The sequence below is a fragment of the Dreissena polymorpha genome, chromosome 15 (assembly GCF_020536995.1).
Source record: "Dreissena polymorpha isolate Duluth1 chromosome 15, UMN_Dpol_1.0, whole genome shotgun sequence".
NCBI classification, from domain to species: Eukaryota; Metazoa; Mollusca; class Bivalvia; order Myida; family Dreissenidae; genus Dreissena; species Dreissena polymorpha.
This window is the reverse complement of record NC_068369.1, coordinates 9,362,490-9,384,678: the sequence shown is the minus strand read 5'-3', so window position 1 is coordinate 9,384,678 and position 22,189 is coordinate 9,362,490. Positions and strand designations below refer to the sequence as shown.

At 35.0% G+C, this 22,189-nt stretch overlaps 2 protein-coding genes across 2 annotated transcripts in view; one reads left to right on the top strand and one right to left on the bottom strand.

Moving 5' to 3' along the window:
• The window catches only part of LOC127859965 (tetratricopeptide repeat protein 12-like), a 29,778-nt gene extending 22,250 nt beyond the window's left edge, over positions 1-7,528 (bottom strand). The window contains exon 1 of the mRNA XM_052397622.1: positions 7,381-7,528. Within this exon, the coding sequence (XP_052253582.1) occupies positions 7,381-7,519 (139 nt within the window). The 5' untranslated portion in view covers positions 7,520-7,528. The remainder of the gene's footprint in view (positions 1-7,380) is intronic.
• Positions 7,529-7,622: 94 nt separating this feature from the next.
• LOC127859966 (intraflagellar transport protein 57 homolog) overlaps positions 7,623-22,189 on the top strand; it is a 29,799-nt gene continuing 15,232 nt past the window's right edge. Inside the window, exons 1-4 of the mRNA XM_052397623.1 lie at positions 7,623-7,781; positions 12,572-12,756; positions 13,608-13,716; positions 14,296-14,349. Coding sequence (XP_052253583.1) covers positions 12,596-12,756; positions 13,608-13,716; positions 14,296-14,349 — 324 coding nt within the window. The 5' untranslated portion in view covers positions 7,623-7,781; positions 12,572-12,595. The remainder of the gene's footprint in view (positions 7,782-12,571; positions 12,757-13,607; positions 13,717-14,295; positions 14,350-22,189) is intronic.

Below are 22,189 nucleotides of genomic sequence, written 5' to 3'. Positions count from 1 at the left end.
ATTTATTTAATGATGATTTGTTGCCAATTTATTGTTGTGAAACAGTCAAAAGAATAACTATTACACAAGTTTTGTTGAGTATGATATGCATCTTCTCACATCAGAATTTCTAAGAATTGTTGATACATCCATGATAATGTCTAACCAAATTAGACATATGTCCATCAATTTTAGCCTGTTGATACTGTCTACTAATGTATTCAATATTTGTCACCAAAATTATAAAACTTAATTTTTAATAACTCAAAGAAACCACATGAGTGTGTTATTATTTTACTCTTATATACAAAAATAAAGGATCAATTAGAACTAGTGTAGGTGAAGTTTTGCAAACATATTGGCTACATTTAATTATGATATGCTTTCATTTGATTTGTTATGAAAGTACTGTCAAACAATCTACCTTAATTACTCAAGTTTGCGGACACACCCTTTTTTGGCAAAAAATAATTATTTTTTCGTGACCCTTAATTTTCGGACATGCGTGTTTTCGTCTATCATTAGTGACTCTAAATTTTCTAACAGTATATTTTACAGCGCTATTTTAGATTTAGGCATTGTATTCGCTTATCTTGTAACACTTTGATCGTGGATTTTTAAAAACAGATTAAGGTCATAAAAACTGGGAAACGCATGTCTGAGGGCAATTTACCATATAACTTGCGTAATTGCGTAAATGACCATGCATACCAGAGAACAATCACTTCCCCAACATTAAGGAAGCGGTATGTTTAACATTTTTACTTTTTTGTTCTGCATCATTTCAAGCAAGAGTTAGCAAAGCTGTGAAGTAGTATTTATTTCAAAGTAGAAACACTATTGCGCATTGAGTTATTGATTATATTTCAATATAATTATAATTTTCGGACATTTACTTTGTGTCTTTTAATTTTTGGATACCTCTAATTTTCAAATATTTTTTGTATCTAAAGTTTTGGACACACAAAAAAATAATTATACACAACTTCCATTTTTTTTGCTGGAAAAAAACTTATTTTGTTGCCACTAGTTTTACAGTCAGAAGAAAGCTAGGTGTATAATATACATGAGGATTACATTTCATGCATTCATTTAGTACTTGCATATTTTTATTTGAAACAAGCGCTGCTGCCGATTTCGAGAATTATATTGTTACTGTGCCAGTGACGTAATTTACATTGTCAAAACGAAAGTGCAGTTTCATTGTGTACTAAAACTATTTTTTGTTTGTTCAAAAAATAGTTTGCAATTTGTATAGATGTGGCAGGAGTTCTGGAACTGAATTTATATTTCTCAACCAGAAAAAACAGCACTCGCCCGGTTGGTCAAGTATTTTACAAACTTTACTTGCCCAACCGTCAACTTCACTCGAAAATTCAAGCGGTTGAGTGGATATTTCAAGGCCTGTAAACAAATACTTGTATCTTATATAAAACAACAGAATTCCATTAGAAACAGTCAAACAGTAAACAACAATGAAGAAATTGTTTTCGAAATATTCTCAATCATTTCTGTAATTTAAAATTGGTGATTAAAAGGAGCTCAACATTTACCGGTAATAAAGATGACAAATGACTTAATTTTTTACAGTCTTAGTAGCTTGTCAGTGAAAGGAAATATATAGTCATCTGCCAAACACACTGACTTATGATGTTAGTAATTTAATATGGAATGTTTTCAATGCCAAAGATTTGTAGAGCTGGTGCTCATAATTCCCAACAGGGTCTAATTCCAAACGAAAATTTTAACATTTAAAAACAATATAATTCAAGCATGAACTCTGACATATGACATCATATTTATGACATCATAACTTAACTCTTTCCGTTTCGTCCATGTTTGAGCGGCAACGATGTTTAAATTTTGAAGAATCTTGGAAAGTCGTTTCACCAACCAGTCAAGTGAGTGGAATTAGCAAATCTCAATTTCACCTTCACTAATTCCTAAGGTTACATGACGTCATTTAAGTATTTCCCCGATCAGGTTTTTCTATTCTATTGTTAGTTAGGCATTTCCCAACTAGTGTGTATGTTCTATTTATAGCTTTCACAAACAAAAAGATATGAGCCATCATAATCAGCCTGGCGCCTCACCCGCCCGTGTAGAAACGTTGCCTATCCAACCAGTCCCCCACGTCAGTCACCACACTCGACCAATCTGTGGACATACCGGTATTAGTAACAAATAATTCGGTCACACCGTCGGAGAGTAAGCCCAACAAGTCAGTGACTCCGACTGTCATGCTTCCCAACCAGTCAGGTGCCCTGTTGAAGATTCAGCCGAGCCAGTCCGTCACTCCGACTGTCATACTACCCCTACAGTCAGTCGCCCCGTTGGACAGTCAGCCCAACCAGACAGACACCCCAAATATCATGTTAGACAGGCCATCGGTCACTCTGTCTGTCATACAACCCAAATGCCCCCCGACTGTCACGCTACCCAATCAACTGATCAGAATGTCAAACAGCCAACCCAACCAGTCCGTCGCCCAAACTGTAATGGTAACCAACCAGTCAGAAGTTCCATCTGTTTCACCATCCAACCAGTTGGTCACCTCGACAGTCCTTCTCACCAAGAAGTCGGCGACTAATGATGTATCGCCAGTAAATAAGACAAACTCACCTGGCTACTCTCCCTTTTCAAAGCATTTGAAATTACCGACATTATCATCACCCACTGAAAAGCAAAAGCCAAAGGTCCAACAGGTTCTCGTGCCTAAAGCCATCACAGGGTCTACCTATCGCTCTCTGTTGCAGGAAAAGATACAGAAGAAAGAGAAAAACTGCAACAGAAAAGTGAACAAAAAAGAATAAGAGAAGAAAATAAGACAAGGAAAGAGGAAGAGAAAAAAAGAAAAAATGCTGAACAGGAAAAAAAGAGGGAGACAAGAAAGTCTGAAAAACAACGCAGACTTACCATGAAAAGAAGAAAACAGGAGAACAAGGAGGCAATTCTTCAGGAAATCAATGATTCGTTATCAGACAGCGACGTTGATTTTGAGGCCGGAAAATGTTTTGCGTGTGAGAAGACGTATGACAACTTTATTGAATGCACTAACTGTGGCCGGAGATTTCATTTTGCATGTGTTGACATAGAAAATCAGTTGATTTGCAATGAACTTCCTTTTGAATGCAAATATTGTTGAAATTTGAAAGTGCATAACTGTTCCAATTGTTGGAAATATTTTCTCGTTTTTATTGTTCGTGGAATAAATTAGTCTGTTTCTTTTCTTTGAATATTTTACATTTTTGGAATGCACTTTGAGTGTTCGGAATTAAAACCACTAATGTTCGGAATTGAAACCAGTGTTCGGATTTAGCATACATAACTGCCTTTCCTTTAACCCCAAAATAATAGTGTACGAATACCCATACACGCAATCGATGTTTTTAAAAGGTGTGTTGTTGTTTATAAAAATAGCATCGATTTGCGGTAGTGTGGTTGCGTTTCCGAACTGTAGATTTCTTTGCTTAGATGTTCGGAATTATGAGCACCTGCTCTACCAAAACTCAACATTAACACACTCAATTCTAAAAATAATTCTGAACATACCGTCCCTTGTTAGACCATATTTGGACTTTTTTAAATATAAAGGTAACACTTAAACCGGAAATAAGAAGCAATATAGCAGATATATAGCAGTATTTAGGTGATTTCATATTCTTATAAATATTTTGGTAAGTGACCTTACTGGACCAAGATGCCTTTTGCATTGTTTATTAAACTTACAAATTTAATTAAAGTCTGTGTTTCTGTCTACATGAAAATCAACAAGAATGTTAAAACAAGTCTGGCCCAAAACTTGGTGGCTGCTAGGCTAGATTCCAAAGACAACTTACTAACAGTTACAATGCCGATAAATGTAAGGTCATGCACATTGGAAGTAATGAAGAAGTGTTCAGATACTCTATGAAAGAGAAGGATGGAAATTTTGTTTATGTTGAATCTGTTACAAATGAAAAAGATTTGGGAATAACTTTTGATGATAAGCTCAATTTTGATCAACATATTTCTAATATCACATGTAAAGCACAAAGAATTCTAGGATTGATACACCAAACATTTGAATATCTTGACAAGGACACGTTTAAACATTTATACAAATCGCTTGTTCGACCCACATTGGAATATGGATCAAGTGTCTCCACATTTGAAAAAACATATTAAGAAAATTGAAGATATTCAACGAAGAGCTACCAAAATTGTGCCAAACTTGTTTCACCTTCCTTACATTAAGAGATTGAAGGAACTTGGTCTTGTCACCTTGGAGTATAGACGTGATAGAGCTGATATGATACAAGTGTTCAGTGCTTTCCACTGGATTTTTGTCAGGCGCCCCGGGGCTGCTAGGGGTGGTTCGGGAGGGGTGTCCCCTCCCAACGTTGATTTTTTTTAATTTAACGTGTCAACTCACGTTCTGTGGTGCGTTATAACTCAAAGAAAAACAGCGTCAAAAGACGTCATTTGGTGCGCTATGACTCTTCAAAAAAATCCCCCAGTCGTTTAAAAATATATATTTTTTTATATTGTTTAATTGTTTTAAAACTTTCCCCCACAGATAGTAAAATCCCGACTCGAACGATTGCCCAATACATCCCCTTCAACCCGACTCTATTACTGTATACTTACTACTTTTCAAGTTTCTATTTATTACCCGATTTATACCTGATTATATTATATAATAATCCCGTTTATTCCGTTTTTATCAATCACTTTCTGGTCAATATATACGATAAAAGCTCTCAACTATTTCTTTGACACAAACCTTGCCATTTTTTAAGTGACTATTTATAGATTTGATGAAATATTGCCTCTGAATATGCGTCAATCCCCTGACCTGTTGAGTGCTTGTTAAAACGCTCAATACACGCACGCTTTTGTATGCAAATGACGCGACGTTGTACATGCTGCATAATTTCCGCGCCTTTTTTAATTGAGAATAAGATTCAACACAAAATAAATTTGCACTGTTAATTTGAAGCAAAAATATTTAACGTTGCGGTAACATTGTCATTCGGAAGTGTATTTCGGATTAAAAACGCGTTAACATCGACTTACGGGAATGGGTTTCGGATAACAAATTTAATTATTCCCATTTGAGATTTCAACAAATATTAACCGTTGCTTTATTAATTCAACGATAATTTGTTTAAACACTTTACGAGTCGAATACATGTTTTGACGGAATTATGCATGAAATTTACGTTGTCCACGAGGATCACGGCCGGTTGCCATGATCAGTCTTCTTACTATCGATTATCGGACGAAACATTTACCAGTGTGTGTAATTAATTCAACGAAAATTTGTTAAAGCGCATTACGTGTCGAATAAATGTCAGAAAAACGAGGTGAATCAGTTCTATAAATGGACATGATGAAATATACATGTACTGGAATTAAATTGTTATAACATAATTGTTACCGGGAGTCATTTGCACAACTTACTCGCTATAATAATTAATTGTTTACCACTTGCAATTAATTTCTTGTATTAATTATGAGTCATAGGTAACACTTGTGGTAACAAGGTGTGATGATGATGCCTGAAACCGTCTTTAATGTACTGTACAGTACTAATTACCGGTTTTTATATTATGTAAATGGTACAACTTCTTGCAAATCAAGCTGCGATAAACTCTTACTTCATGCCCGAGGTCAATCAAAAATAATGGTCGATAGTTAACCCCGCCCTCATAAGCATTCGCGTAACCGATTGGACGATGAACTTCACAGTTTGACGACTGGAAAGTTACCAGATACGTCATTGTCAACACTTAAATGACTGTGTAATGTGGCTAGAATAATCGATACGCGCGTCATGCTATTCTCTTATCAGTGGATAATCCATTACCCCATGTGGTGTTTATGGAGATTACTTGTGACAGTAGGTACCGAGTGCTCTTTTAAATTAGGGAATATTGATACACTGATATAGAAACCTTGATTTTTTTGGACAATCTCCACCTTGTTTTACTAAAAAATACACTGATCATAAAATTTCAATCGCACCAGGGACTCTGATTTCGAAATTTAAGCGCCCCGGCATGGGGCGCTTAAATGGCCTGGGGAAAACCCTGCAAGTGTTCAAATCCATGCACAATATTGACAGTCTGCAGGGCTCGACATTAACTTTTGAAGCCACTTGTCCAGTCGGACAAGTAGACCATAATTTCACTTGTCCTGACCAAAAAGCAACTTGTCCTGTCCATTATATCTTATTCTGCTCAGTACTTGGCAAAATAATGATATAATACAAAATGCTCAAATCATAAAGACTTGAATCGTTCAAAATACATGTAAACATAATTGTACGCAATTTCAATACAAAAAGAACTGACTAAAATAACAGGAAAACTCAAGATTATTGATTTTTAAACATTATACAAAGCAGTAATACCTGACAAAAACTTGTGTGTTGCCAACATCAAACAGAAAATGTAAAAAGTGATGTATATGTACAGTACTTAACTGATGTTAAAAAAAAATCATTCTATACATAGAGAGGACGTCACTACGTTAATTGTCTGTAAGATCGGTGTGTACCGGTGTCGTAAAATGCATATTCTCTACGATGGAGAATATTCTTGTTATCTTGGCAAAGAAAAAAATGCTAAGGGTTGCTTCCCTTGTGAACAGTACAGTGTAGTACATGTATCACATGGAACTATCGGAATATCTCAGGCTTCGACGATTTAACGTATACAAAATATACTCGGAAAAGTTGAGTGATATCTCCACAGAAATAATGGCTTTAAAGGCATTTTTTCTAAGTTATACAATTATAATGACCACTTGTACCGTCGGACTAGCAAATTCTTTATTTACTTGTCCGAACTAACAATTTGGTTGTCCCGGACAGTCGAACTACTTTAAATGTCGAGCCCTGGTCTGAAATGGGACAAACTGTTCCCTCTTTCACAAAATGATTTGCGTGGTCATTCATTGAAACTCCAAACACCAAAGTGCAAGAAGAACATCAAATTAAATTCATTCTCAATTAGAGCTATTTCATTTTGGAACAGTCTGAGTGAAGAAACTATTTCTTCAAATAATGTGAACCTTTTCAAAACCCGACTGAACAAGGAAAAATGGAACGTTCAAAAATGTGTACCATCATGTTATGCACACAATGAAATTAATTAGTTATATATCAATTGTGAGAAACCTACAAGAAGACCTTTATAAGACGGTCCAAGATAGCTTAAACGCTAAAATTATGGCCCTACGATCCAGGTATCCAGGTTACTTAGTGACTTGACTCTTTAGTCAGAAATTCTGGAAAGTTCCTATAACTTGCAAGCAATAAAATTACCATCAACGCACAATAACATGGCTTACCAAATATTCATCAAAACAGTTTATTGAGACTAATTTTAAAAACATAAAAAACGTATGCGTTACCTATCTCGTCGATTTTTTCGAGAAAATCGTCTACTTTTGACGGATCCAAGCTTGCCATGTTCTCCATCTTGTTTTCATTAGAGACGCCGAGTACTCGAATTACAAATATAATACAATTATTGTTTACATAACGAATCATCAAATCGATAAATACTTATTACTCAAACTTATATATATATTATTAAAAAATAACTTAAAGCTATTATCAAAATATAGGAATTACATTTTAAAGTTAGCTCCAGGACACTAGTTTCGAATTCAAAATAGTTTTCGGAAATGTCAACTGGCGAAAATTTTTGACGTTGCTACGCAGATATACGAATATTTAAAGCTTTTTCAACGTAGTTTAAGACATTAGTCAATTTGCTGCAGCACAAATTTTCTTCTCTGAAACGATATTGGTAAACTGAATACATGTATTTTTCTCAATGTTTAATTAACTGGTATCCGAAACAGATATTGTTGAGAGTCAATTCGGATATAGTGAACGTTCATTTTTTGAGAAGAGAAGCTCGCACAATATTAAGGTTCTAGTCCCAAAATACATGATAAACGTTAAAACAAAACTATGAATAAACATGAAATTTAGCAAATACTCCATGACAAATCTGGTCCATTGCTTGCTTAACATTAAAACAATTATCAAAGATCTCACTCTCACTTTCTCAGGATATACATTATTCAATAGAAGAGCTTTTCTGTTTTGAGAGTTTAAAAGCAGAATATCTTTTTTTGCTCCTGGTAGGGTGGCATATAGCAGTTGAACTGTCTGTCCGTCAGTCTGTCCGTCCGAAAACTTTAACAACTTTTGCAATATTGACTTTAACAACTTTTGCAATATTGACGATAGCAACTGGATATTTAGCATGATGCATGTGTATCTCATGGAGCTGCTCCTTTTGAGTGGTTAAAGGTCAAGGTCATTCTTCAAGGTCAAATATATGGCTTCAAAGCGGCGCAGTAGGGGACATTGTGTTTCTGACAAACACATCTCTTGTTATAGCAACCCCAGCTAATCTCCGATAATCCCACATTTTATCTGGAAAACTGTGAAAAGTCTACACCGCCTGTGGCATTTTGGGGATTAAAATTACATTTGTAGATGAATATTTTTATAATTGGTCTCATTTTAAAGCAAATAAAATTCTCTACAAAATGCATGTTTTACTTTTGTATTTTACCCACTATAACCCAGTTTTATCTGTTAATAAACAATAAATATTATGGTTTTTCGCTGTTGCGCGTGATTATCAACTTTCATGCACTCGGCGCGTGGCACATGTACTCTTTGTTCCTATTCGCGGGTGACTTAAACTTTATGAATATTAATGAGATGGACGAATCCATTTAGAAATGTTCACGACCTCCATTCATGACTTTGATGCAAATTTTTAAGTTCATCCGAACCGAAGATATAGTCCCCTAAAGTGTCGCCGATTTTTTACAAAAAGTACTGATTTCCGAACTATGCATCATATATCATATTGTAGGGAATGTTCTGAAGTTTAATTTGATATAAAAATCTTTTGTCGGAAACAATAGGAACCCTCCCGCATTTTAAGCCGAACGTAGTAATTTATTCAAATTTACTCCGGTCACGCGGCGACCTCGCTTTTCACCTTTGACCGCCATTTTGATTAACTGATTACGCATCGTAAACACGTTTTTCTATCGACGATTTTGAGCATGTTACCGATAGAAAACATCTTCATGTGGTTCAACTTTATTATAAATACAAAGGTGAGTTCTAGAAACCTTGATTTTGACTCGATTAATTATTTATTTCAGTGCAAATATGTAATTTCGATGTAAGGACGGGCACTTGCTCGTGCGATCGAATCGTAGGAAAACCAACCCCGTGTTACTGTTATGAAATGCCCTCAAAGGTGTTTTTATCCGTAAATTATATGTATGAAAATAAGTTTTCTTAAGTACCTAAACAATCGTTGACATGATTAAATCGATAAATTTGCCCGACGTTGTAGAAATTGTCCAAATGTGCATATCCCCACTGGCCTGTGAGAATGTTTTTGCACTGTAAAAGTTGCATATTAACATGATTTATACATGTACTGATGATGTAGGTCTGACTTTTCTTTCCTTTTTTTCAGTAGATCTATGAAGTCAATGGAAGACTACCCAGGACCATTCTGTCATGAAAATGGTATAACAACCTCTCTTTAGAAGAAGGCAGAAACCTTGTAGCCTATAAACAGGCAGAAGAATGAACTCATTCTTGAAATAAATACTTTTATAGAAAAAATGGGGAAATTTCAACTGTGTTGTTCAATTTACTGTCTGTGTCATCTTAACCCTTCATTCAAAGCATCAACAGAAAAATATGTCAAAACCAAAGTTTCAAGAACATGTGACCAGGAAAAAAAACTTGTGCCCGGTGAAAAAATGTGAAAGACTTGATGAATCTAAATGCAGAATTTTAAATTGTAATGCATATGTTGCAATTGCATACCAGGATGCTTGGTATCCTGGTATGGATTTTGAAGTTAAAGATAAAGAAAACTTTGTGGTTAAATTCATGACTACCACCAGAAAACTTGGCCAGTACAAATGGCCTCTACGAGAAGACATTCAGACGGTTCAGAAACAACAATTCCTAATTTCTGCTGGATTTGTGCCCGACTGTTTGAATTTTGAATGGTTATGGAATGTGAAAGAGGCACCAAAAAAAGACAACATATATAACATATATAAGAAATATTCATAGATTTATTTCAACGATTAGAAAGTTATAGAATGTGTGCATGTCCCCGTCCCAAAACGATGAAAAGACATTCCGCCCCCCCCCCCCCCCAAACACCTGTGAAAATTTGATTAGAGAGTTAAGACTAAATTAGTTAAATTTGCTTTTAAAAACCGGTTTCCATTTTAAGTAATTCCAATATTGCTTTTGAGTGAATAAATGTGTTAATTGTAGATATTTTAGCCTGATGCCTTTCGAAAAAAAGATAATGTCTCTAATAAAATTATGTATATGCTTCCTAAATGTGTTGATCATTACCATGTGTGTATTAATAACTAAAAGGGTTTATAATACTTTAATGAACAGAGTATACATTGATCTACAAATGTTCCAAATTTCATGAAGATATCGCTAAAAATAAAAAAGTTATGGCAATTTTACTATGTAAAAATGTATGAACTTGAATTTCCGGTGCCGCGAATGTCGCGCTTCCTTGTTCACTTTATATAGGGAGAAAATTCAGAATTTGTGCGCATTTTAGCAATATTCAAATTCCCATAACTTTTTTATTTTTTAAGATATTTTAAAAAGAAAAACTGTTCTGAAAAGCTCTTAAAGAGCTCTTTTCAAATATGCAATTGCCTTTAAAAACAGATGATGAAAAATTAGCTGGGGTTGCTACTTGTTATTCATTTTTTTGTAGGGTATGTTAACACTTGTAACAGGTAGATCATTAGTAGATCTGAATGAATTCATTAGTAGATCTGAATGAATTGCTGATAATAAAAAAATGCTGAAAAACTTATGAACATTCTCAATGTATTTTATATATTTATTTCAAGATCAATGAACTATTATGTTAATGTTTAACATTATTTCAAGATCAATGAACTATTATGTTAATGTTTAACATACTTGTCAGTGCAGTTATGCATTCTCATATAAACTCTCAAGGTTTATAAGGTTGTTGTGGTAAAGTGGATATTGTGTCCGCCTAGCAAACAGGAGGTCACTGGTTTGATCCCCACTGTGAGAGCGTTCTTTATTTCTCTCCCGTAGACACCGATTCTGGTTCTCGAAACCGATTCAAAGAAGCTTTATGATTTTGATGCAATAAACAAGCTAAAATAAATATAGGATCTAGCAGTCTCAGCCAAACATGGCCGGACCGACGGACATGTCCTGAAGATTTTTGTAAGGTCCGGTCTGTCAGTCAAATTTACAGGACCTATTGTCCGGTAAAAAACGAGAATGAATTTATTGGTTTGTATGGGTTTGTTTATGGCTCTGAAAGTTTTCTGAGGTGCAAAAACAGCGATAGCTTCTTTATACTTGTGCTCTTTCGTACTAACGCTCTTTCTGCTGACGGAATTTTAGAGGGCACCTGATTGGTCCATTTTTGTGCATCTTACAAACGCGGGTTAGGACGGTCCAAATCCATGACGGCCTAGTCGCTTAACAAGATAATAATAAATCTGATTATTCAAATTTAAATGATGCAGATATCAATTTGTGTGGTTGTTATTGCAATAGTAATATATAATAATGATCATTGTCATTCAAACCGTTATTATCTTGGCTGTCAATGTCCATGCATGAAAAAGGCTGGTCGTCATTTATCAAGGCGGTCGTCGGTTAAGCCGTATTGACCAGACTCATATCTGACATGCGCGCTAAGCGTAGCTTAGGTAAACAAGTATCAGCTACTTTCGTTTTGGAAAATGTTCTTCAGATATTACGAAGGAGCGATTCCCGGTCAAAATTTTTTTTTTATTATTTCAAAGCGACGCAATAGGGGGCATTGTGTTCTGACGAACACATCTCTTGTTATCACATGCTTTTAAAAGAGCAAATTAAATAAATATTACGCAAACATAATGATAAATCCTGAATGTTGTTTACATTTCGTGACGTCATTGGTAGGTTGCAACGTCATTTCAGCAAAATAACAAATTGTGATTGGTCAATCGAACAAAAACAAGCCAATGAAAACGCTTAAAAAGTATATTACACATGTGTAAGATAAAAATATGGTTATATTAGATGGGAAACAGGGTATGGCATTTGATAAATAGTTTTACAATCAAGTTTTTATTCCCACTTTTGTCAAGCTGCCTTGGCCCCTCATTTTACATAAAAATGTGTTGCAAACTTTAGAAAATTTGGAAGAAATGAGTCGCAAACTTGTTAAAACTGTAAGAATTTGAATTGTGAACTTCTTGTGAACATTTGAGTTGCAAACTTATTAAATTTGTGAAAAATAGCCATTCTTTAACAAAGAAAAAAGCCCTTACTCTTTATCAGAACAGCACCCAAGTCCTTTAACTGATAAACATTTTTTCATGTTTGTTCTTTATTCATTTCACATAAAGACTTTAATCTTACAAAAAAGTGCTAGAGTCTTGTTTCTTAATGAATCCCGTGCTTTGAATTTTAAGTTGAAGTAACCCCTTGCAAGCTTCATATATCAATAATTGTTTATTCTCACAGTTTTCACGACTGTAAACCCACAAAATGGCTGAAGACAAAAAGCGTGGGGAAGAGTCTGTGGAGGACGGTGGTCCAGGCCTTATCTACATGCCGTTTGTTGTTAATGAAGAGCTCCTAGACAAGCTTAGACTGCTCAGCTATGAGACAGAGTTCATCAAGCCATTAAACATGAAGAACCTCAGCAGGTTTGTTGGATATGTACAAGTGCTGAAGTAGCTCACAATTACAGTATAATGTCAGTTTTGATGGTTTGGTATTAGTGTTGGAATGGCTAAGGTGTAAAAATATGGAAGTCTGAAGGAGTTTAATTACCGGTATAGCACTAAGGTGCATTCAAATATTTCAGATGTATAAAGTGCTCAAATATTATGTTATATTTTGCCTTTTTTTAAAAACATATATTTGAATTAACACAGGACTTTGTCTTTATCTGTTATTATCCGATTAGTAGGTTTATCTTAGGTTTACATTTTCCGTAATTTATTTGTTACAAAAAATATCAGCCTAGGGTTTTAGGTTCCTCTGTTAAAGTATCAAAATAAGCAGTTTGAAATAAAAAGCCTTAAATCCACGAGTAAGTTTGTTTATTGTAAAGAAAGACCTCTGATCCATTATGCAACATGTATACATAATATATATACTGACAATACAAAGTTATCACTTGATGGCATGTTACAAATGGCTCTGTTAATCTGATTATCTTACTAAGCCAAGTTAGAAATGTACTAGTGGCTGTTCTAGTAATGAGCCTGCGTCTCTTTTATCACTGCTAATGCATTTCAGTCCCGTTCTTGGGAAACAATGCTTAATGCATGTGCTATAAGGATTATGCACAGGCTAATCAGGTATGACACTTTCTGCCCAAACTGGATTTTTCGTTAGAAGAGACTTGTTAAATTTTATTTTCATAAGTGCTTGAAAGTGTCGTCTCTGATTGCTCCAGTGCGTACGCTCATGCATTCGTCACTGATTAGCCTGTGCATTTAGCCCACTTTACCCATAATGCGACTTATTTATTCTGCTGTACACATTGCAGGCACTACTTTGCAATAGCAACAAACCCTGGCGAGCAGTTCTTCATGTTTACATCACTTGCTGCCTGGCTCCTGAGGACCGCTGGGAAAGACTTCGAACAGCCCCAAGAGGTAGAAATAAATGTGTTATGTACCGGTATCTGGGAAGGTGTGTGTTTGTAGGCGGGGGGGGGGGGCATGTTTACTCACTTTAAACAGGGACACATAAGATAATATTAGCTTCAAATGTTGCAATACATTTCACATGCAGTCTAATACTTCCCTATTTGCTTCAATTGTTGCAATACATTTTACATGCAATATTTCATACTCCAATATTAGCTTCAAATGTTGCAATACATTTTACATGCAATATTGCATACTACCATATTGGCTTCAATGTTGCAATACATTTTACATGCAATCTCAAACTATCGTATTAGCTTCAAATGATTCAATACATTTTACATGCAATATTGCATACTTCCATATTAGCTTCAAATGTTGCAGTATATTTTGCATGCAATCTCATACTATCGTATTTGCTTCAAACGATTTTATACATTTTACATGCAATCTTGTTCAAGGGTGATACTAATTATTTAATTCCTTTGAACCACTGATATGTCCTGTATAATTATGTTTGCCTCTACGCTTTTACTTTTTGCATTATTGTTCCATTTCTTATTTCCTTAAATTTCATTTTTTCAGTATGACGATCCAAATGCGACTGTCTCAAGTATAATTGCCGAAGTCAAGAAATATGTAAGTTGTCAGTGTATTTGCATTTATTGTTTGAAGAATCAGGATATAATGATTGTGTCATTGAACAGACTACACAAGTGAATACTTTTATGTTGAAACATATGAAATAAGTGATAAGTTTATGCTTAAGTTCAGCTGCCCTAAGCTTAAGTAGGTGGTTATATTTTTTTCCTTTGTCATCATTACCATATTTGACAATGCCTTGAGCTGCATTTACAAGAGGACAGGAATGCAATAGTCACAAATCTATTTTGTGAGAGAACATATTATTTTGCTCAGTAGTCACAGTTTTTGGAAGTGTAGTTCCCACAGACTAGATTAAAATAAAAAATCTGGTACAAATTTGTTCATATCATGTCTCTTATTTTTGTTTAAAACGCCTTTGTCTTTGTAACTTGGGTACTTAACTAGTTGGTTCTGTTCTTATTTATCAATCTTACATTGTGTTAGTAATGCTGATTTTTATCAGGGGGGTTCCAATAATCTGATATGTAAAAAGAATCACTGAGTAAGAATAGATTTAGTTTAGTGAACACAGTCATTATAACCATCCTGTTCATAATTTTGAAGGGTCAAAAGACCCAAAAGCGACCATCAACATCATCTGAAAATGCTGATACCATAATAATAAATGTAAGTAATTGGTCACATTTTATTGGTTGAAGCATTTTCCATGGATTTATGGTACCTGCAAAAGAACATATACATTCCAATAAACACAGCATTATATTTCATAACCTACTGTGTTTCATTCAACAAAAGTTATAATTCATCAAATGGAAATTTAGCCTCGCTTTGGTGAAGTGGCTGCACAGACTAACCAAGGATCACACTTTCTGCTGTTATGGTATTTTTCATTTGAATAAGTCTCAGGGATTTCAATAACTTTTGAAAACCAGGAGTCAAATGACCTCTGTGCTTGAAATTTTCAGGGGTCAGATGAAATTTTCAGGGGTCAAAATACTGAAGTATAGATATTTTGTTTCTGGAAATTTGTTGATTGCTCTTTAAATGTTGCTTTGTTTAAAAAATATTGACTTCGGATTTTCTTTTAAATTGACCTGAAAGTGTAAACTGTTTAACTAAAAAACAACATTTTATATAATATAAAATGCATTTCATGTTAGTTTCATGATAGCATTTGCTTCAATATGATGCAAGGCAGATAATATGGAGGAGTCAAAAGTGACACAATTTAAAAATGCTTGCATCAAAAAGCAGGATTCTGATTCAATCGAAATCCATGAGTATTCTCTAAGTGAAAATCAAGGAAAGACAGAAATTGTTGTCCCTGATAATCCTGTGCACACTGCACTGGCTAATCTGGGGCAACACTTTATGCACATTGTATTAACCCTGTTGCTCCAGAATAAAGCTCATATTGTTGTTTTATCTTTAATAAGTAGTTTCACATGTGCCATGATATATACAAAATTCTTACATATTTTCCCCCATATATTTTGTATGAATCCACCTTCGCTCAAATACTGATAATAGCCAATTTTTCATAATTGACAGGGGGAGTAAAATGCGTTTATCATGAATGATTGAGCCTCATTCTGGGAAAACAGGGCTTAATGCATGTGCATAAAGTGTTGTCCCATATTAGCCTGTGCAGTCTGCAGTGGAAATTTCATGTAAACAATAAATTCTAAAGATGCGGAAAGTGTCATCCCTGGTAAGCCTGCATTAAGCCCAATGTTCCCAGAGGCTAAGTTGATGATACATCTCTTCTGTACCATGTCCAATGTTCCCAGAGGCTAAGTTGATGATACATCTCTTCTGTTCCATGTCCAATGTTCCCAGAGGCTAAGTTGATGATACATCTCTTCTGTTCCATGTCCAATGTTCCCAGAGGCTAAGTTGATGATACATCTCTTCTGTTCCATGTCCAATGTTCCCAGAGGCTAAGTTGATGATACATCTCTTCTGTTCCATGTCCAATGTTCCCAGAGGCTAAGTTGATGATACATCTCTTCTGTTCCATGTCCAATGCTCCCAGAGGCTAAGTTGATGATACATCTCTTCTGTTCCATGTCCAATGTTCCCAGAGGCTAAGTTGATGATACATCTCTTCTGTTCCATGTCCAATGTTCCCAGAGGCTAAGTTGATGATACATCTCTTCTGTTCCATGTCCAATGTTCCCAGAGGCTAAGTTGATGATACATCTCTTCTGTACCATGTCCACAATGTTCCCAGAGGCTAAGTTGATGATACATCTCTTCTGTTCCATGTCCAATGTTCCCAGAGGCTAAGTTGATGATACATCTCTTCTGTTCCATGTCCAATGTTCCCAGAGGCTAAGTTGATGATACATCTCTTCTGTTCCATGTCCAATGCTCCCAGAGGCTAAGTTGATGATACATCTCTTCTGTTCCATGTCCAATGTTCCCAGAGGCTAAGTTGATGATACATCTCTTCTGTTCCATGTCCAATGTTCCCAGAGGCTAAGTTGATGATACATCTCTTCTGTTCCATGTCCAATGTTCCCAGAGGCTAAGTTGATGATACATCTCTTCTGTTCCATGTCCAATGTTCCCAGAGGCTAAGTTGATGATACATCTCTTCTGTTCCATGTCCAATGTTCCCAGAGGCTAAGTTGATGATACATCTCTTCTGTACCATGTCCAATGTTCCCAGAGGCTAAGTTGATGATACATCTCTTCTGTTCCATGTCCAATGTTCCCAGAGGCTAAGTTGATGATACATCTCTTCTGTTCCATGTCCACAATGTTCCCAGAGGCTAAGTTGATGATACATCTCTTCTGTTCCATGTCCAATTCGACACAGACATTCAACCATTTCAAAAACCTCTCATTAAACAATAAATTGCAGGCAGTGTTTGCTTTGCCAAAATAACAGTATTATGTTTTGTTGAGTTTTGATGTATTTAAATAATCCTGATAAAACAGTTGTAGTGGTTCATTTGTAAATTTAGGACTTTATAAAAAAGGAATTTCATTTTTATTAATTTGCTCATCAATATTTTGAAAAACTAAATTTTGTCAGCCAATTCAGACTCTGTATGAAATGTTGTGACACAGAATATATACTGCTGTTTTGATTATGATTTTAATAAGATAAAATATATGACCCAGTTGACAATTTCAAGCTAAATAAGGAATGTTTTAAGGAATATAACACCCCTTGTAATTTTATTTGATGCATTATATAACTTTTGTTGATAGTATATGTCATTGAAAATATCAAAGTACTTTTAATGTGGAGTAAGAAAAAACAATTGGCAGCATAAATCTCTCACTCATTTTAGATAAACTTGCTGTGTTTAAGAAATAAAATGGTGTTTTAGAATCCATGGACATGTGCTTTATGTTGCATTATGTAGTTTTTATGTCCCCACTTTTAGAGGTAGGGAGCATAAAGATTTGCCATTGTCGAGCCGTCCATTCGTCCTTCCCTTTGTTTTTTTGTCTGTCACATTTTTATGTCTTGTATAATTTAAAAGGTATTATAACTAGAGGATTGAAACTATGCAAACATATCAACCTGTGAACTTGGACACCTCGTTATTTTAGATTGATTTGTTTACTGGACTGTTGGCCTTTTTTTTCCAAATTATAACATTATTTAATTGTGTTGCACTTATTTTTTGTTACGCCAAAGGAATTGCTTTATATAGGGTTGAAACTTAAAAAAAAATCCATATTTGTTTCAGTTTTTTATTTTAAATAAGTGGGGGCATCAGTGTTCAACGGACACATTCCTAGTTGGTTGCTAACTTTGATAATAGCTAGAGACAGTTGGATGTAATCATTATTTTATAAGAAAAAAACAGTTACGTTAAAACACAACACAGTCAGATATATGTTAACTATGATATTAAAGTTGTAATTTTTTAATGCCAAAAGATCAGGTATTTTTCTAGTAAAAATGATCTTCATAGATCAACTTGTATAAGGCCACACTCAGGGAAAATGTCATCTCAGATTAACCTTTGTAGTCTACATAAGCTAATCAGAGAAGACACGGTCACTTTGAATTGATTTTTGTTTTGAGTTACTTCTTATGAATGAAAATTTCCATAAAAGTGGAAAGTGTCGTCCGTGATAAGCCTATGCAGGCTGCACAGGCTCATCTGGGAGGACACTTTATGCATATGCATTAAGCCTCATTTTTCTCAGAGTTAGGCTCAAATATGTTGTACAATTAACATAATATGCATGCTGAGCTTTTATAATACGTAACAGCAGACATAAAGATGTAATTGGTCTAAATCTATGCGTAAAAATTATCTTTCATGTTATAAAGGTCAAAACCACATAAGAATACTACAGAAATCAAACTAGCAGCTTAACAAGATGTGTGTGATAAGTGCTTATATGCTATAACAGGCTTCATTTGTTGAAAGAAAAAATATTTTGAAGCAGGCATCCACTTCACATTTAATCAGCAATCATATCTTAATTTTTAGCTCACCTGTGTGAAATTACTGTTTTGATAATAGTTAAGAAAAGAATTTTGACTACCATTAGTTTTGGTTACATAATAACATTATTGTGTTTTTCTTTTTTTCCACTGTAAACTACATTCTTGATATGTCAGTATCCAGACATGCGTTGTGGGGCATCACATCTATGTCTGTTACACAGTTCTAGTTCATACAATCATGATAAAACTTAAGTCAGTAATTTTACATTGAGCATTCATCTGCAAGTTTGAATCTTGGCCATGTCCAAAACCTAGGTAACTGGGTTAAGTCATAGAAGAGCATTGTTACCTAGGTAACTGGGTTAAGTCATAGAAGAACATTGTTACCTATGTAACTGGGTTAAGTCATAGAAGAACATTGTTACCTAGGTAACTGGGTTAAGTCATAGAAAAACATTGTTACCTAGGTAACTGGGTTAAGTCATAGAAGAACATTGTTACCGATTTAAAAGCTGCATATATTTCTCAGTCTTGATGAAATTCGGACGGAATGTTTATCTTAACAATTTTAGGCCATTTTAAAATCATGGTTTGGTGTTTAAAAAAAACTTGGTCACCAGTCTAAAAAAAACCTACTTTTAGCAAATTTTCACTTTAGAGGCCACATTTTTGCATTCAATCTTAACCCTTTATAACACTCAGAACCAAAGTGAACATAGCTATGTTCAAACAGCATAAAACCAGAACAGCCTGTGAGTAACTCACAGTCTGTTCAGGTTTTATGCTGTTTGCTGCTAATCAGTGTTTGAAATGAAGCCTTAAAAACTTGACTCTAGTAAGGAAGTTATTTATTTAAATTTAACTTTCTAAGTTACTACACATGTGTCAGAATACATATCTAAGTGGTAACTTGGTCAGAATGTCTGTCTTGGCAATATCAACGCCACTTTTTTAATGCGTCCGAAAACTAGATCTCCAGGTCTAAACTAAGTTCACTCTAAACGTTACGTTACGAAACGTTATCAGCCGCAGTATGACTCAATCTTGATGAAACTTGGTTAGAATATTTCTTTTGCAAATATCTACTTTGAATGTTGATCACTTCTCTCCAAAAATGAGGAGATCAGATCAAGTCTTCGCAGAAATTAACATTTTACTGCTCAGGACGCCACATTTAAGACACAATCTTAAAGAAACGTGTGGGTATATGTATCTTGAAAATGTCAAGTGGGGTAAAAAGTAGGGGACCAGGTATTTTCTTAGACGATTGGTTAACATTGAACTTGGGTGAGCGCTTCGGCCATTATCACTGGTCATTTTGCTGGTCATAAATTTAATCTACTGATTGAAATTTTCGTGCTTTTAATAAATTGAACACTTACATTTATTTAATATATGTTTTTTTGAAATATATATAATTTTGCTGTATAACTTTCATGCGCTTAAATGTATGATAATTGGTGTTAAGTGAAAATAGGAATACAAGAAGCATGTTAGACTATTCAGATGATATATATGAGCCTTGCTCTGTTATAAAGGAGTTTCATGCATGCTTGGAAAGTGTCGTCACAGATTAGCCTGTGCAGTTCACACAGGCTTATCAGGGATGAAACTTTATGCCTAAACTGGATTTGCGTTAAGTCTTCCTTTAAATTAAAAATACAATAAAAGTGGAAAGTTTTGTCCCTGATAGCCTGTGCAGACTGCACAGTCTTATCTGGGACGACACTTTAAGCAGATGCATTAAACTTCCTTTTCACAGAGCAAGGTACATATTTATACTTTATATATGACCTACAGTGAAATGTATGTTTACATGTAGTTAGTATTTTTATGTAATCTTTACTTGCTATTTATAGTGTTTTACCCTGTAATACAAGGGTCAGAATCAGAATTTTAAACTAAACATATTTCATTATTTTCAGAATAAAAGGTTCTAAAACATATTAGAAACTTAAAAAATTATCATGAATATTGTTTTTGCATCATCTAATATTCCTCCCTGTATTAATTTCTGATAATATTTGTTAGTAATTTTTTGTACCAATATATTTTCAATTCAGATTATTTACTAGTCAGTAAAAATGGATTCTTGTTTTGTTTAACATAGTTTGTTTCTTTTTCAGTGTATATGGCTTACACATACATGCTGTTGTAATGATGCTTTTTTTGGCTTTCAACGGAACAGTGTTTATGCATAAACCTTGTCTAAGATGGGCATCTTTACAATTTAAAATGGCTGTAGCCTCAGTCTGTGCAAAATCGCCAGTTAGCCAGTGTTGACCCCAAAAATTATATTTTAATGCCCCCCTTCGAAGAAGAGGGGGTATATTGCTTTGCTCATGTCGGTCGGTCTGTCGGTCCGTTCACCAGGTGGTTGTCAGACGATAACTCAAGAACGCTTGGGCCAAGGATCATGAAACTTCATAGGTACATTGATCATGACTCGCATATGACCCCTATTGATTTTGAGGTCACAAGGTCAAGGTCACGGTGACCAGAAATAGTTCAATGGTTTTTGAATGATAACTCAAGAACGCATACGCCTAGGATCACGAAACTTCATGGGTAGATTGATCATGACTTGCAGATGACCCCTATTGATTTTGAGGTCACTAGGTCAAAGGTCAAGGTCACGGTGACCCGAAATAGTAAAATGGTTTCTGGATGATAACTCAAGAACGCATACGCCTAGGATCATGAAACTTCATGGGTAGATTGATCATGACTTGCAGATGACCCCTATTGATTTTGAGGTCACTAGGTCAAAGGTCAAGGTCACGGTGACCCGAAATAGTAAAATGGTTTTCGGATGATAACTCAAGAACGCATACGCGATCATGAAACTTAATAGGTAGACTGATCATGACTTGCAGATGACCCCTATTGATTATGAGGTCACAAGGTCAAAGGTCAAGGTCACGGTGACCCGAAATAGTAAAATGATTTTCGGATGATAACTCAAGAACGCTTTTGCCTAGGATCATGACACTTCATAGGTACATTGATCGTGACTCGCAGATGACCCCTATTGATTTTCAGGTCACTAGGTCAAAGGTCAAGGTCACAGTGACAAAAATCGTATTCACACAATGGCTGCCACTACAACGGACAGCCCATATGGGGGGCATGCATGTTTTACAAACAGCCCTTGTTAATGGAATGTTTTCTGAAATATTGGTCCAGCAGACAGAAAATATAAATATTTAAAGTTAAACATGGCATCTATTTTCAGTCTGGCAATTTTTAAGTTGGATTGGCAACTTTAAAAAAATGCCTGTCTAGTGGATGGCTGGTGTTTTTAGCCATTTTCCCGAAGACCGTGTTGTATTACTGGTAGAAAAAGTATCATATTATTACTCAACTTTATTTTTGTATACTATACAGTAATCTCTTTTTGTAATTTAAGAGACATTTGCCTGTCAAAGCACAACAAAATTATGCAGTAAA